This window comes from Leptopilina heterotoma, unplaced genomic scaffold, assembly GCF_015476425.1.
Source record: "Leptopilina heterotoma isolate Lh14 unplaced genomic scaffold, ASM1547642v1 Lhet_6, whole genome shotgun sequence".
Lineage (NCBI taxonomy): Eukaryota > Metazoa > Arthropoda > Insecta > Hymenoptera > Figitidae > Leptopilina > Leptopilina heterotoma.
In genome coordinates, this window is record NW_025111137.1 from 2809556 (window position 1) to 2825517 (window position 15962).

At 25.0% G+C, this 15962-nt stretch overlaps 1 protein-coding gene across 3 annotated transcripts in view; it reads left to right on the forward strand.

Annotated features, from left to right (window-relative positions):
• LOC122509159 (inactivation-no-after-potential D protein) overlaps positions 1 to 15289 on the forward strand; it is a 131824-nt gene extending 116535 nt beyond the window's left edge. For all 3 annotated transcript variants that reach the window (XM_043622981.1, XM_043622980.1, XM_043622982.1), the window contains 11 exons: positions 1275 to 1471; positions 1877 to 1971; positions 3831 to 3897; positions 4228 to 4275; positions 4531 to 4632; positions 5453 to 5524; positions 9777 to 9909; positions 10135 to 10292; positions 10679 to 10837; positions 11053 to 11187; positions 11576 to 15289. In XM_043622981.1, coding sequence (XP_043478916.1) covers positions 1275 to 1471; positions 1877 to 1971; positions 3831 to 3897; positions 4228 to 4275; positions 4531 to 4632; positions 5453 to 5524; positions 9777 to 9909; positions 10135 to 10292; positions 10679 to 10837; positions 11053 to 11187; positions 11576 to 11740 — 1331 coding nt within the window. In that variant the 3' untranslated portion in view covers positions 11741 to 15289. The remainder of the gene's footprint in view (positions 1 to 1274; positions 1472 to 1876; positions 1972 to 3830; positions 3898 to 4227; positions 4276 to 4530; positions 4633 to 5452; positions 5525 to 9776; positions 9910 to 10134; positions 10293 to 10678; positions 10838 to 11052; positions 11188 to 11575) is intronic.
• Positions 15290 to 15962: the final 673 nt, after the last annotated feature.

The window sequence follows — 15962 nt, forward strand, 5'->3', positions numbered from 1 at the left end:
GCTTATTTGGTCTAAGGACCGTCACCTTCCTGCTTCCTGCAGGTACCGTAGAATAGTAGTATCTTTCGTCTGAACTCGCTTGAGAGAATAATTCTCTTGCCAGAGTCGATTAAAGGAATTCAATTCTATCTAAAGTGTTTTTTCTATCCCGACGCGAGGTACCTAGCAAGTGTTTCTCAAGAAATAGATACAGCATGCTATAGTCCTAACGGACTTAGGTACTCGCAAAGGCTCAAAGACTATTTTAGTATGATTCAAAGTTGTACTTAGCAAGTTGCATTACCTTGCATGTCCCCTATAGTCGCTGTTTATGATACGCGATAGACTATGGAAGGGTAATTCTGAATCGCGGACCACCGCAAAAGGACGGTCGGAATCAGTGAGGGATTTAGCCGAAGTATTAACCCACAGGTACTCCCAGTTTTTGTAATCGGTCGGACTTGTTTTTTTATTTTGTTCCACACCGGATATTTGATTTCACCGCTACTATCCGTAAATAGGAGGAGTCCCCATCCATCACCTGTCCATGCACCGTAAGGAGGTTCAGCAACCCCCATAGAAGCTGGTATCAATGAAAAATGATTGATCTAACTGGACTAAAACTTCCGTTATATTTGGAAGTAGCCATCTCAGGTTGACGAAAATCTCTGTGATATTAGGAAATGTATAACTGAATTCCTGGTATTATTATTATTTTATTTAGAATCGAATGTTGTGTATATAATAATTTCTATATTAATCTATATTTAAAAGCCCTGGGAACTTGATCTCATTAAATAAATAAATAAGTAAAAAAATTCTTATTTAGTAACAATGTATAACACAAACATTTTTCATGAATGTTCAGTGTCTTTACCACTAAGCTATTAATGAGTTTTTACACCACTCTCAATTTTATGGCAGGGAATTGATTTTTTCTAAATATTATTGCACCTTTTTTTAACTGAAAATTTTAATTATGCAGATAAGCGGTTTCTATCTGAAAATCGACAGATTCCTTTTTCGTTTTTTTTGCTGATTCCTCTTATTTTACAAGTAACTTTTTATTAAAAGGGACCGAACGTGAAAGGATCTACTTTGTTTGTATTATTAAAAACTACTAATATTAAGAGGGAGTCACATTGAAAAATTTACAAGCCGCTTGACTGCATAATTGCACCGAAAATATTAAAAAGTTCTTTAAATTTTAATTTAATTTCTTTTTCTTTAAGTTTAAATTTTGAAAAATTTAAGAATTCATTATTTTTATTGAAAATCGATATATTTCCTTGCAGGCAAAGTTCAGAAAAAATATCACAACCTGGGACCAACGGTCATAATGGTAAAATTAGAGAAGAACAGACGCGGATTAGGAATTTCAATAGCCGGCCATAAGGACAGAAATAAAATGGCAGTTTTCATTTGTGGTTTAAATCCAAAAGGAGCTGCTTTTCAAAACGGTGGACTTAAAGTTGGAGATGAAATATTGGAGGTAAATAGAAAATTTTTAATTTTAAAACTTTTTAACATTTTTATTTTAATATAAAATGATCATTACTGTAGTTATTAATCATATTAATTATATTTTTTAATTCTGCTTGTATAAAATTTTACCAAATATCGTTTGATGTCAGAATTAAAACCTGTCTACTATCTACATAGAATTTGGCTTATTTTTATGTTTTCTAATTTATTGAAGGAAAAATCTGAGAGACAAATAAAACAAAAGTTAACAAAATGCCATAATTTTCTATTTAAAAAAACAAAACTTAATTTTAATATCGTTTATATTTAATTTTTAATTTGAAAAGAAAAGATTAAATGTTTTGAATGTTTGACGGATTTTTCCGTAATTTGAAAATTTCAAAACAATATAATAAATAAAATATAATAATAGGTAAACGGTGTAGTGCTGGTATCAAGATGCCATCTAAATGCATCGGCCCTGATAAAAGGAATTCCTGGTCCAGTTTTCAAAATCATTGTCTTCAGGTAAGAAATATATAATTAATCTCCTCGTCTGTTTATTAATTAATTTTAAGAAGTATAGTATTTTTTTTCCTTTTAAAAAAAGGATTCATAGTATTTTCTTAAAAAATTAAATTTGAAAAAAGCTTTTTAAAATGTAGAACGTTTGAAATTTTTTTCTAAATGTGATTTTTATACATAATAAAAACATGCACTGGTAGACAAAATTTTGCTGCAATAGTTAACGATGGTGATTCTTATAAGATTTCTGCCGTAGATTACGAATCTGTAAGTGAAATTTTTCATTCACGTCTTAATTTTGTAACAGCATGTGATTATGAGAAGCTTAATGTTATTTACGACCACTTTCTTCCTTATATTGAACAGATTGCTTCCAAGGTCACTGATTACGAATCTGATGCTAGCTTTTTAATTTTCAAAATGGTGGATCCAATATGGCGGACGTTTTTTTTAAATCTAGTGCAGTTAGTTTGAAACTTGCTTTTAGAGATTTGTTGGGTAGTTAATTACAAATCTGATGTTAGTTTTGCAAAAAAGGCAGTTTATCACATTGTAGCAAACAAATTAAATTTTGTCAACCAATGTAATTCATAAAAATGTTGATAATACTATAGTATTTTTAAAGTATAGCACGAATAGACAAAAGCTGGTTTGCTCATTTACATTTAATAAATATCATGTTAAAGAAAACAAGAATAGTTTGTCAGGATTTGTTATATTGTTCCTAAAATATATATAAATAAAAAATACATAAATTGAAGTTTGAAACGATTAATTTTGAAACTTATTAAGATTAAAATTTGTATTACTTAAATGTTTCATAAATTAAAATTTAGATCAAATTTTGAACCTATAATTAAAAATAAGATGAATTGAAATTCCAAAGATTAAAAAATTGAACGAATTAAATTCAGTGCAAACTAAGATTTTAATAAATGAAACTTTCAAGAAATTAAAATTAAGATTTAATACAAATTACTTTAAAAAATTTAGAAACTAAACTTTTGATTAAACATATTTAAAAAATTATAAAATTTATTTATCTAACATAGGTAAAAATTAACAAAAAAAATTTAAGTAGACCAAATTTAAAAAAGGTGACAGTATCTGATTATTGTTTCAATATAATTAACAGGTTAACTGTAGTGCAAATAGAAAAAAGAAAACAAAAACGTTTTTAGTGGCATAAAACTAAAAGAAGTTTCCAAATTATAGCAAATCGTAAAAAAGCAATAAATAGTAGCTTTTAGTAGATAAGTGCAAAGTCTGCAATTTTTGTGCATAAAACTAGTATTTGAAATATGAATTAAATTTTATTAACGAAAAAATTTTTGAAAAATAAGTTTCAATAAATACATGAGAAAATATCTCGAAAATTTAGTAATTGTACGCTGTAAGAGAAATAAATAGAATAAATAAAATGTTTATTCTAAGCAAACGTTTGTGTGCTTTTATTCAGTGTTTTATTTGAAAATAAAAAGGAATTGAATGGCTTTTAGTTGATCTAGCTATTCTATATGTAAAGTAAGAAGCCGCGAGGCAACGAGTGTAACGAATGCGACTATCGTTTTGTGCGCTTGTAATAAAAGTGAACTGGTGTACATTACAGCTTGAGTTTGTTCGCAATCAGGACATTGTATTATACTTTTCATTCTCTCATAACTCAACAAAAATATTATTCAAATAAAAAGAAACTAATTAGAAATTTCATATTAAAAAATATAAAAAGAGCAGTTCATTTAATCAATCTCTTATTTAAAAAAAAGAAAAAGAAATTTTAATAATATTTTAATTTTGCCACCACCTTTTAGAATATTAAAAAAAAAGTTTTGTATGTATAATAAAATATTTTTCTAATTTAGGAAAGCTGGACGAGACGATCTTTCAGTAAGACCGATCACTCATTTCCCACCTTCTTTAGACGATGAGGTAAGTTTTTTTAATTCTTCTATTTTTAAAAAGAAAACTATTTTTTTTTTCTAGAAATCAAATAATTTTTTAAACAATTTTTATCTTGGAATGCAAATAATTCCTTATTTTTATTATAACAAATAATTTCTTATTCAAAATATATATTTTGTAGGTAAAGAAACAAAATTTATTCCATATTTACAAGGAGAAAATAAAACAAAAATTAATAATTGAAAATCTTGGAACAATAATTTTAATACTTTCTCGTTTGATAAGAAAAAATAATTTAAATACACGATCCAAAGATTTATTATGGAAAATTTTACGATTATTTAATTATTTTTACAGGCAGCTTTCAGTCAATATAAAGGTGTGCGGATCGTATCAATTAAAAAAGTAAGTAACATTTTTCCTTTAAAATTGATTACAATAAAAGAACATTAATAAAAAAGTTAAATGATTCTATCTGAATAAAAATTTACATAAATAATAATTACAATTATAATAATTATAATGATATTAAATAATAGTAAATAAATAAAAATAAAAATTAATTAGTTAATGAAGTTAGTAGTACAATGTTTCGAAATTGATAAATGTTAATGTGTGAATAACCATTTATTTAAATATTTAATCTGAATATTTACTTAGGGCCACTACGGTCTAGGCATCATGATTATCGAAGGCAAACACGCAGAAGTGGGACAAGGAATTTTCGTCTCAGATATTCAAGAAGGAAGCGCAGCGGAGATAGTAAGGAACCTCATTTTGACGTTAATCTTAATTAACTTTATATCTCCAAGGGAATTAATTTCAGAACAACAAAGTTCGTGAATTTTTTACTGAATCATGCACAATTTCTTTATAAGTTAATTCACTCTTTAAGTGCGCTTTAATTCGTTTAAATTAAAATAACAAAATTTTAACAAAAAAAAAATATATACATATATTATAACAAAATAAAAATATTTTATATTTCCTTACTAATAGTTTGTTTTAATGATAATGTTAATTATCATCATTATTTCAGCTATAAATAATTGTCTTACTATCACTCAGTCGTTTCAAATAATTAAACAATGACATAAACAATTACACCAAGTCAAGGTAAAAATAAAAGGAACGATTCATTTACGTTTGAAGAACAAATTTTTTTTTCTTATTTTGAAGAAGACAGCTGTGCTATTGAAACTTAAAACGCTCGTTTTATTTTTACCTTGACTCGGAGTGATCGTTTACTTCAACGTTTTATTATCATTTCTTTTGCATTTTCAGCACTGTTTTCTAATTAATGTTAATTAATTATTAATCGGATTAATAACAATAATAATTTAATGTAATAATATCTACAAAAAATTTTACATTACTGTAATTTAAAAATTAAAAACAAATCTTTGTATAATTATAATATAATAATAATCTAATTTAAATAATAGATTTATAGAAATAAATAAAAGTGTTTAATATAAAGTGAGATTTAATATTTCTTAATTGAAAGTATATTAATTAATCATTATATGTTAAATATTGTTAATTGCAGAAGTGTCAGTGATTTAATAATTAAATTTTTCAGGCGGGTTTACAAGTGGGAGACATGATATTAGCTGTGAATATGGATTGTTTACTTGGATCCACCTACGATGAGGTAAAGTCGAACATTACTGAACTATTAAAAATTTAAGCCGTTTTAATTTAAGTAAATTTGAAAGAATTAATTATTTTTATAACTAATGAACTAATTATAATGTAAAATTAAATTTATATTAGTGAGATCTCATTTTGTTATTATAGATATTATAGATCTTATTTTATTTTTTTTTTAAAACAAAATAAGATCTCACTAAAATTACAAATCCAAACAAAATAACATCGTAATATAAATTTATATTAATTTAGAATTTAAAGTATATAAAAAAAATCTTTAACAAATTTCGGAGTTATTATTTACAAATATGACATCAGTTTTTCTAAATCCAAAATGGGGAATCTAGTATGGCGATCAATCTTTTTAAAATTTCTCCAAATTAGCTTAAAAATTTTTAGAACAAAATTTAAATTTCATGTCAGATTCAGGGCTCGAACCAGTGAAAGTATTTTAAAATACGGACTTTACGGATCAAAAATGAAAAATTACGGACCATTTATGGACCAATTACTGACAAAAATAATATCAGGCCGAGTCAAATAAGAGAACATTTTACTTAAAACTATAAATTAAATTTTTTCATAACTATAAAACATGAAGGTAAAATCATTATTTAATCTTATAACAATATTGTTAATGTAACTTTTTCAAAATTATTTTTTTCATTTAAATTCATTTATTATTTTTTACAATTTTTAACTCAAATTCTTCTATAAATCAATTATTTTTAATAATTTTCGAAAAAGTTCATTGTGAGAAATTTCAAATCCATTTGTTAACAATTAAATTTTATGTGAAATTATGATTATTTAAAAAAAAATTTGAAAATAATTGAATTTCTGGGAAGAATTTGTTATTAATCAAGATAATTAAATGCTTTCGAAGAATTGCGTTAAAACTTTTGAAATAATTATATATAATTCAAAAAAATTCGACTAATTTTAACGGAATTGAAATTAAAATTTTTCAAAAAAAATAATTCTGCAGATTTAATACAAAAATGAATGAATTATTGAATAATTGAGTTAACCAATAATTTGTTTATCAACAAATTTCTAAATAATTGAATTCTTTCGCCGAATTTTATTAACATTTTTGAGAATAATTACATTTTTCGAGGAATTCAATTAAGATTGTATTGAAAATAATTGAAATTATGGAATGAGTTTTATAATTTATAAAATAATTGAATCCCTGTAAAATATTTTATTATTTATGAAAATAATTGAATGTTTGCGTAGAATGTTACCAAAAATTGATACGAAAAATTTCATTAAGATTTATAAAAATAATTAAATTCTTGCATGAAATTTTATTAAAATTTTCAAAAATAATTCAATTCTTATGAAGAACTTAATTAATTTTTTTTTAAATAATTGAATTCTAGCGAAGAATTTTATAAAAATCATTTTAATAATTGATTTTTTTTGAAAAATTTGATGAGAATTGTGTTTGAAAATAATTGAATTCCTGAGAAGAATTTCATTATTTATGAAAAATAATTAAATTTTTACGATGAATTTTACTACATATAAAATTTCTCTACATAATTGAATTTTTTCAAGAATTTTATTAAAATTTTTGAAAATAATTGAATTTTTGCAATCATTTGTAACTTCTCAAAAACTCTCCAAATTATATAGTTAAATTTACGAACTTTTCTTGCTTTTTCAATCAAATTACGGACTTTTACGGACTTCAAGCAAATTTACAAACCTTTACAGGATTTACGGACCTAGTTCGAGCCCTGCAGATTCGCAATTAACCACCCCAAAAATCACCGAATCTTATAAATTAAAAGAAATACTAATTGCAATAAATTAAATTTATTTCAGTTAGGAAAAGTCAAGTAGTTTCAAAACTGTGCTTACAAATCTTATAATTTTACTAAAATGAAAATAATAATAATTTTAGGTAAATTTGACATAAGGGTTAGATTTTCTCAAGTGGACTTTAAATTTTCAAAAGTTGAAATTTATCAGTGTAAATGTGCAAAAAGATAGTTCTATTAGAGTTACGAATAACCTGTAAATTTTATTAAAAAATATTAAATTGTTTATTTTTTATAAACAATTGAAATTTTATGCATAACATTTCTAAAAAATGCATAACTTTGACAAAAATTGACGAAACTTGATGATTCTTTTTGCAAATTAATTATGAAATTCCAAACTTTATAAAAATAATGTTTACTCCATCGAAGCTCTTAATTTGTTATAAAAAATAATTATTTATTATAAACAAATTAAAAATAAAACGTGTTCTGGATAACCATATTTAATTTTATAAATAAGAACTTTAAGAGAATTTATTAAGGATTGCATATCAAAAAGAAAAAATTGTTTCAAGCAAATATTTGATTAATTATGAATTTTTTTGTAAGCGCGCGCAAGCTCCGTGATGTGGGCTCCCGCGTCTGACGAATGTCGTGTGCCCCGCTTTGCACGCTTTAACTTGTTTATTTTGGAAGGTTTTCTTTCATAATTTTTTTCAAATTTGGTTTGTATGTTTTGAACTAAAATTCAATTGGAATACTTGTTTATAATAAAATTAGTAATATACTATTTTATTTATATTTATTTATGTAATCTATTTTAAGTTTATTGTTTAATTGTTTTTAGTTGAATATTTCTTGCTTCCAGAAAAACAAGTTTTAACTAATTTTTTTGTATTATATAATTTAAAAATATTTTTAATTTACTTGTAAACTTCCGTACCTATTAAAATTAAAAAGTAGTAATACAATATATTTTACTACTAAACAGATTAAAATTTTTATGAGTGTTTTAATGCTCAAACTGAAAGGATTTTTATAAAATTTATTTTATAAAAAAATTATATTGTAATTTATATAGTATAAACTAAATTTTTTAAAAATCCTTTCAGTTTGAGGATTTTGTAAAATTTAATTTATAAAAAGATAATATTGTAATATAAATTTTTTAAAAGTTCGTTCAGTTTGAGTAAAATTTTTTTTTACTTTCACGTAATTTTGAACAAAATTTTACCACATTATGCTTACCGAGGAAATTGCCTTAAAACCCTCATAAAAAATTGTAGTCTGTTTAGTAGTAAAATATATTGTATTACTACTTTTTATTTTTAATAGGTACGAAAGTTTACAAGTAAATATATAAAATTATAGAATTAAAAAAAATCAGTTAAAACATGTTTTTTTCGAAGCGAGAAATATTCAACTGAAAACAATTAAATAACAAAAAAACAGTTTTGTTTTAAGCGGATTCCTTTTTTTAATGCATATTTTCCTCTTGAATATGGCTCAAAAACAATCCTCTTATCTTAAGAGCAAAATACTCTTCCATTAAGTGTAATATTCTTGATTCAAAAGGAATTTTCCTCTCAAAAGAAGAATATTTTTTTTCAATGAATAAACTTAAAATAGAAAGTATAAATAAATAATATAAATAAATAATATAAATAAAATAATGTATTACTATTTTTATTATAAACAAGTATTCCAATTGAATTTTAGTTCAAAACATACAAACCAAATTTGAAAAAAATTATGAAAGAAAACCTTCCAAAATAAACAAGTTAAAGCGTGCAAAGCGGGGCACACGACATTCGTCAGACGCGGGAGCCCACATCACGGAGCTTGCGCGCGCTTACAAAAAAATTCATAATTAATCAAATATTTGCTTGAAACAATTTTTTCTTTTTGATATGCAATCCTTAATAAATTCTCTTAAAGTTCTTATTTATAAAATTAAATATGGTTATCCAGAACACGTTTTATTTTTAATTTGTTTATAATAAATAATTATTTTTTATAACAAATTAAGAGCTTCGATGGAGTAAACATTATTTTTATAAAGTTTGGAATTTCATAATTAATTTGCAAAAAGAATCATCAAGTTTCGTCAATTTTTGTCAAAGTTATGCATTTTTTAGAAATGTTATGCATAAAATTTCAATTGTTTATAAAAAATAAACAATTTAATATTTTTTAATAAAATTTACAGGTTATTCGTAACTCTAATAGAACTATCTTTTTGCACATTTACACTAATAAATTTCAAATTTTGAAAATTTAAGGTCCACTTGAGAAAATCTAACCCATAACCATTGAAAAGTTTAAAAAATTAACTTTCGTATCAAACAAAAGAATGCAATTTAATCTGCATACAAAACAATGCTAACGAAATTGAAATCTTTAAATTATAATTGTAATATAGTATAATTGAAAATAATTATATAAAATTATTAAAAATTTCTAAATATTTGCCAACAGGCAACAAATCTTTTGAAAAACACTGAGGGAGTCGTCAATCTCACAGTGTGCAATCCAAATCAAAGCAAAGTTGCTCAAGAAGAAGAATTTCGACAAAAAGCCATTAAAGAGGGCAAGGATCCAAATAAAATTGGTGAATTAAATTTTTTTCTTAATTTACAAATTTTTCCCTTAAACTTTTTCATTTCGGTATTTTTTTCAAGGGCCTTAATTTTTGTCGAATACTGTTCGACCCAAGGCCACAATTAACAAACAGTATTCGACTTAAACTTTTTCTAAATCTACTAATATTAATAATTTTGTGAAATAAGTCGCCAAATATTTTATGATAAACAAAAATAATTAAATTTTTCAACAGAAATTCCCAAGGAGCCAGAAAAACCAAAGGAACCAGAAGGATCAAAAGATCCAAAAGACTGTGCCATTAATACTGGAAAAGATACTACTATTGAATTTCCAAAAGAAAAAGACAAACCAATTGGTTTCATTGTTATTGGAGGAAATGATTCGCCTGTTGTGAGTTTATTCTTTAAACTATTTCCCACACTTTATTTAAAAACTGCAGAAAAAGAAATTTTGTCATTCTTAATTCTAGGCCATAGTTTAAAAATAGATTATTCGAAGGATTTCTGAACACAATGGATAAAGAATATTTAAAGTTAAATCTCAATCTAATATAAGAAAACACAAAAAGTGTTTTTAAAAAATTTTAAAACGCGAGAAAAAACTTAGTTAAACTCGACTACTTATTTTTCTTGTTATTTTTGAATTCCTATATTAAGGAAAAAAAAAAATTTTGTAAGGTGAAAAATTTCTTCCATTGCAGAAGCTTAATAACAAAAAATTTGTAATCTTCTTTAACAGAATAATCTAATTCCTTTTTCTTTTGTTAATTTTATCAGAATGGAGTTTTTATACTCGACGTATATCAGGATGGAGCAGCCGGCAAAGATGGACGATTACAACCAGGAGATCGAGTGGTAGAAATAAATAAAGAAAGTATGAAATCAATGGAACAAGAAAGAGCTTATCAAGCTGTTCTAAAAATCGTCAATGGCCCTGTAAGTAAATTACTATTTTTTCGAAACATAGTACAAAATATATCAAAAATACTGCTACGCATAAAATTAAAAAAAAAGTTATAATTATGCCCTCAGTTGGCTTAAATTTTCTATAAAGTTGTTATTCATTCAATAGTTTTGCAATACTGAAGCTTATAAAACACGAGACCACTGAATAACATGACCGATGAAAATACAAAATATTAATTTTACAGGTCCACATGATTGTACATCGTGACCCAAAAGCAGTGGAGGAATTCGAAGTCGATCTTCAGAAAAAGTCTGGGAAAGGATCAGGACTTTGTTTGATAGGTTATAAAAGTGGAAAAGGGGCTTACGTTTCAGAAGTGGTGAGTTATTTTTTCAAAAAAAAGTAATTAATAGCATCTAAAAAATACTGTCTGAATGCTTTTTAAATTATTTAATAATTTAAGTTTTTGTCGTGTTCACTGATCTATTCTGAATGGCGGATGGGCTGCCAAAATTTGTAACTAATTGAGGGTCCCAATCAAAAAATCGGTTATAAGTTTTTAAGACTCAAAATTTTGACATACAGGGCAATGATTTTGAGCTTAAAAAAATTATAACCGGTTCTTTGATTGAGACCCTCAATTGAACACCATTTTCGTTTTCGCCGACCGCAGTTATATGGAAAAAAAAATTAATGACATATTGTTCTACATATTAAGAAATTTACATGATATCAAATATAAAACATATTTTTCTCATTCATTTTAGGTGCCCGGTGGTTGTGCCGCAGAAAGTGGAAAAATAGTAAGAGGCGATAGAATAATTGCCGTGGGTGGACAAGATGTTCGTGATATACCGGTCGAAGAAATTGCGGTGCACGTAAAAATTTCCAATCCAGTGCAATTAAAACTTGCCCGATATAAAGTCAAGTAACAAGGCTAATATATCTCCCCCTCCCCCACACCCCTAAAAAGAGACACCATCCCCCAAAACTATACCAACAATTTTGATACGATGAAAAAGAAGCGAAATTTCGCAAACAGACTATAGAAAACTAATAATTGGACTAGATCAGTATTCATTAGCAATGAGAAAAAAAATAATCGGCGTGCCACGCAATGACTGGCAGAAAAAAAAGTGCGCTAAAATTTGCGATTAAAAAAACATTCAAGAAACAAAATATTCCAAAAAAAGTGACAAAAATCAGTAAAATAAAGAAAACGAACTCAAGGAGAAAAAAAACTATAATTAATATCGCTTTATAAAGTTCTTAACTCGGTTCTAACATATGTGATAATTGAAGTAATAAATTAATATGTTATTTGAAAAGATAACAAAATAAAAGTAGAAGTTATTGAATTTTCAAAACAAATTATAACGAATTTCACGTTAAATGCTATTATATAATATTAAGAAGTTTACCAATTTATACCTCGATTTTGAAGCGCATTTTGTAGCCAGTCGTTGTAATTAGTACTAAATAGAGGTTCGCATACAAAAAAGTGTATTTAAATTTAAAAACGAGGAACAAATTTTCTTTTCTCAGAATTTCTAGGAAAAACATGTCCATTTTATATAATACCTAACAAAACCTTGATATATTGAATGTAGAAAAAAAATCCATACATTTTCATCAATAGTGAAAAAAAAAGTTCTATTTCAATCTTTAAAGGAATTGAGAGAGATTTGCTCGAGTATAATGTAACAGAAATAATTTCATTTAAAATGAGTGAAAGTCGACTGAAAATTCTGCCAAATAAAAATACGTATAAAAAATTTAAATTCTCCTCAAATGAAAAAAAAAAAGGAATTGAAAAAATTAGAAAAACCGAGAAAAAGGCAGTTTTGTCCGTCCGATCATTCACGAAAATTCTGTCCACTAAAAGGATGACCAAATATTTAAAAAAAATCCAAGTGTCCGAAATTTCTAACTTTTATAGAATCTCATTTTTTTGTACAATAGAAATAAATTTTTTTTAAAAATCGTATGTTGTATAAAAACACAACGACTTGACGCTTGATTGATTCCTAAAAACGGTCCTTTCGTGGATCAGTTCGTCAAAATGATCTGCCTATCTCTTTGTACACAATTACCTTTTTTGAAAAAGAAAAATTCAAAACCGAAAAAATAATTTTTTATTTGACAACTTAAAGTCAACTTTCACTCTCTTACTCTCTAACTTCTTCTTTAACTTTATAAGCTACACTTTATTTACTTTACACCTAATTTCGATTACTATTTTATATACAATATATAACGATAATCTATAATTGTTACTTCAAATTTGAAATTCTATTTAAAAAAACTGGCTGCATTTACTCAATGTAATTTATTTATTGTTATGTATATTAGTTGTTAATTTGTTATAAATTAAAAAAATGTTGTCAGTTTAAAAATGCAGTGAGAAAAAACAAAAATTTTAACTATAAAATGAATATTTAAAATTTTTCATTCTGTAGTTTAAAATATTATAGTCTTTTCTCACCTTAAAATGCTGTTGGAAAGTTTATATTATTCAGATATATGTCAGAAAGTATCGAATGCAAAATATTGTAATTTATTGAGCAAAACTCTTTAAACATGCATTTATCTTGGTCCAAAAATCGATTTTCTAAAACAAAAATAATAAATTTAATCTAATTGTATTAATTTCAATTATTAAATTATAAAAGTTATTGGATGAAGTTACAAAAAAGATTATTTAAATTACCGAAAAATATTGATCAGTTAATTTTAAAACTTAAACTAATTAGTTAAGTTTAAAAATTATCAAAAATTATACAAAAACATTTTTGAAGTCGAAAAATTGAATTTTTCTTTAAATTGCCAACAGCAAAATATAAGAATTCAAGAAAAGTTTGATCCTATTTATGAAAATGATACAAACATTTTTTAAATATTTTCCTCTAAAAATTCAAACAAAACTTTCAGAAAATAATATTATTTTGACTCAAATTTTTTCATTTTTGAATAAAGAAACAAAAATTTCATCATTTAGTGATAATAAATATTTTTTTTAATTATAGTTTTATAAAGTTTTCCATTTAGACTCACGAACTAAATAAGAAACTTTCTTTGTGAGTCTAAAAAAACGGTTTTTGAGACCAATCTAAACAAAAAAAAGGAAGAGATATATCGTTTCCACTATACGTATACTTTTATCATGTAAAATTAGTATTATTACTATGAAAATAATCATAAAAGAGTCGTTCGTAAAACGTCTTTTCGAAAAAAAAAGTTGTATAAATTTTAGTGAAAGTTTATGAGCATTGCCTAAAGTCCGTCGTACTATTATATAGTGATAGCAGAGCTTTAAAAAAACGATTTTAGCCGTTTTATCAGAAAAAAAATTCTACGTTCGTTGCGGAAATAAAGCAAAAAATCTTTTTAAAAAAAGACGAGTATTATTATATAATATATTTACTTCTGAAGAAAAAAAAGGGAACACGAGAGAGTATTCCGACATAATGCGGATTCTCTTAATATTTAAAAAGTAGTTTTTTCCGCGTATCCGCGCTGGTACAAGGGAAGAAAATAAAATTGATAATTCAGTGATAATATATTCAATAACTATTTAATGTAATACTTATATTTATGAGCATGGATTTGAAAAACATCTCTAGAAAAAATTAAACAGTCCTTCAACATGTTTGTAAATCCAGAATTTTAGATTTATGTACTTCTCAGATGAGTTACTATATATGTCAAACAAATCAATTAGTCATAATTAATTTTTAAAATAATATGCTACTTTTTAAATATTAACTCAATTTTAAATTTCTATAATCATATTTATATTTAAAAAAGAATCCTTAACTTGATAGCTATAAAATTCCTTTTCTGAACTGCACTTGCAAACTATCTCTTATACTCAAGTAATTTATAATTACAACGTATATATAAAAATTTATTTATTTTGTCAAAAGAATTATAATCCATGAATATATATATAGAAACAAATGTAACTCATCTAATTTTGCCTTAGTTTTATTTCGCGAAAAAAGCGAAAACCAGCGCGGACCTGTCGCTGGATTAATTATATATATTATATATTATGTAAGACTTTGTGAATTTTCGAAAATGATATTATTAAGTATTTAATGAATTGTCGAAACCTATTTAAATAGTAGTTTTATCTTTATGATGTCTTCCAAAGGTAGAAACTATCTTTCTCGATTGTTGATAAAAATAATATGCGAGATCATTCCATTATCATTTTTTTTTCTTTTTTTGACCAATTGAATAAAAAGTAATAAAAATATAAAAAATTTAATTATACGGGAAATATTTCTGCATTTGAAGGACATTTATTGAATCGAAACTTAAAAGTATATATTATATAGGCACCTGTATATTTGTATTGGAAATTCAGAAAATTGTAAATTACATTCGGCTGTCACCTTATTAATTTAGAGAAAATATAGAATGTAAGAATAAAATAACTTTCGAAACCAAATAAAACCATTCATAAAGTATTAAAAGATTGTTATATTCATTTTGTTTGAATTAGATTATTTTTAAAAACCTTATTTAAAATCCCATGACTAATACTGATTTTGAACAAAAGTTTTTATATCATATTTTTTAATAGCTTTTCTATAAATTTATTTACAAAAGCATTTTTTATATGTTATCTTAATTTTTATCCCATCACTTCACTTGAAACAAAATACAAAGATTTTTTCATATTTTTTGGATTAAAAAACTTATAAATGTATTATCCTTGCAAGTATTAAAGTAAAAATTATGCTTCATACTTTGTTTAGCTTACTTATCTTCTTTAAAATTATTAAATTTTTGCAATTTTTTCGGTTTCGTATACTACTTTTAAAATTTAACTTCTTTATCATTATTAAAAAGTAATCGTTTTAAATTAGTTTCAGAATTAAATCTAATTTGGGTCCGATGGTTCTCTAACGATTAATTGTTACACGCCAGCCAAATCCATTTTGGATCGCGGGATCTTATGTTGTAAATAAATAAATAATTAAAGACAACTCACCATACGGTGAATAGAACGTTGGAGATACGTTTGCATCACTCCTGAAAATCATTGCATATTGCCGCGTAAGGGTCACCTTTTTCACATCCTCGTTTATTCTTCACTTTGTTATAAGTAGGGATCATTACGAAAACAAAATGTACATTCAATTT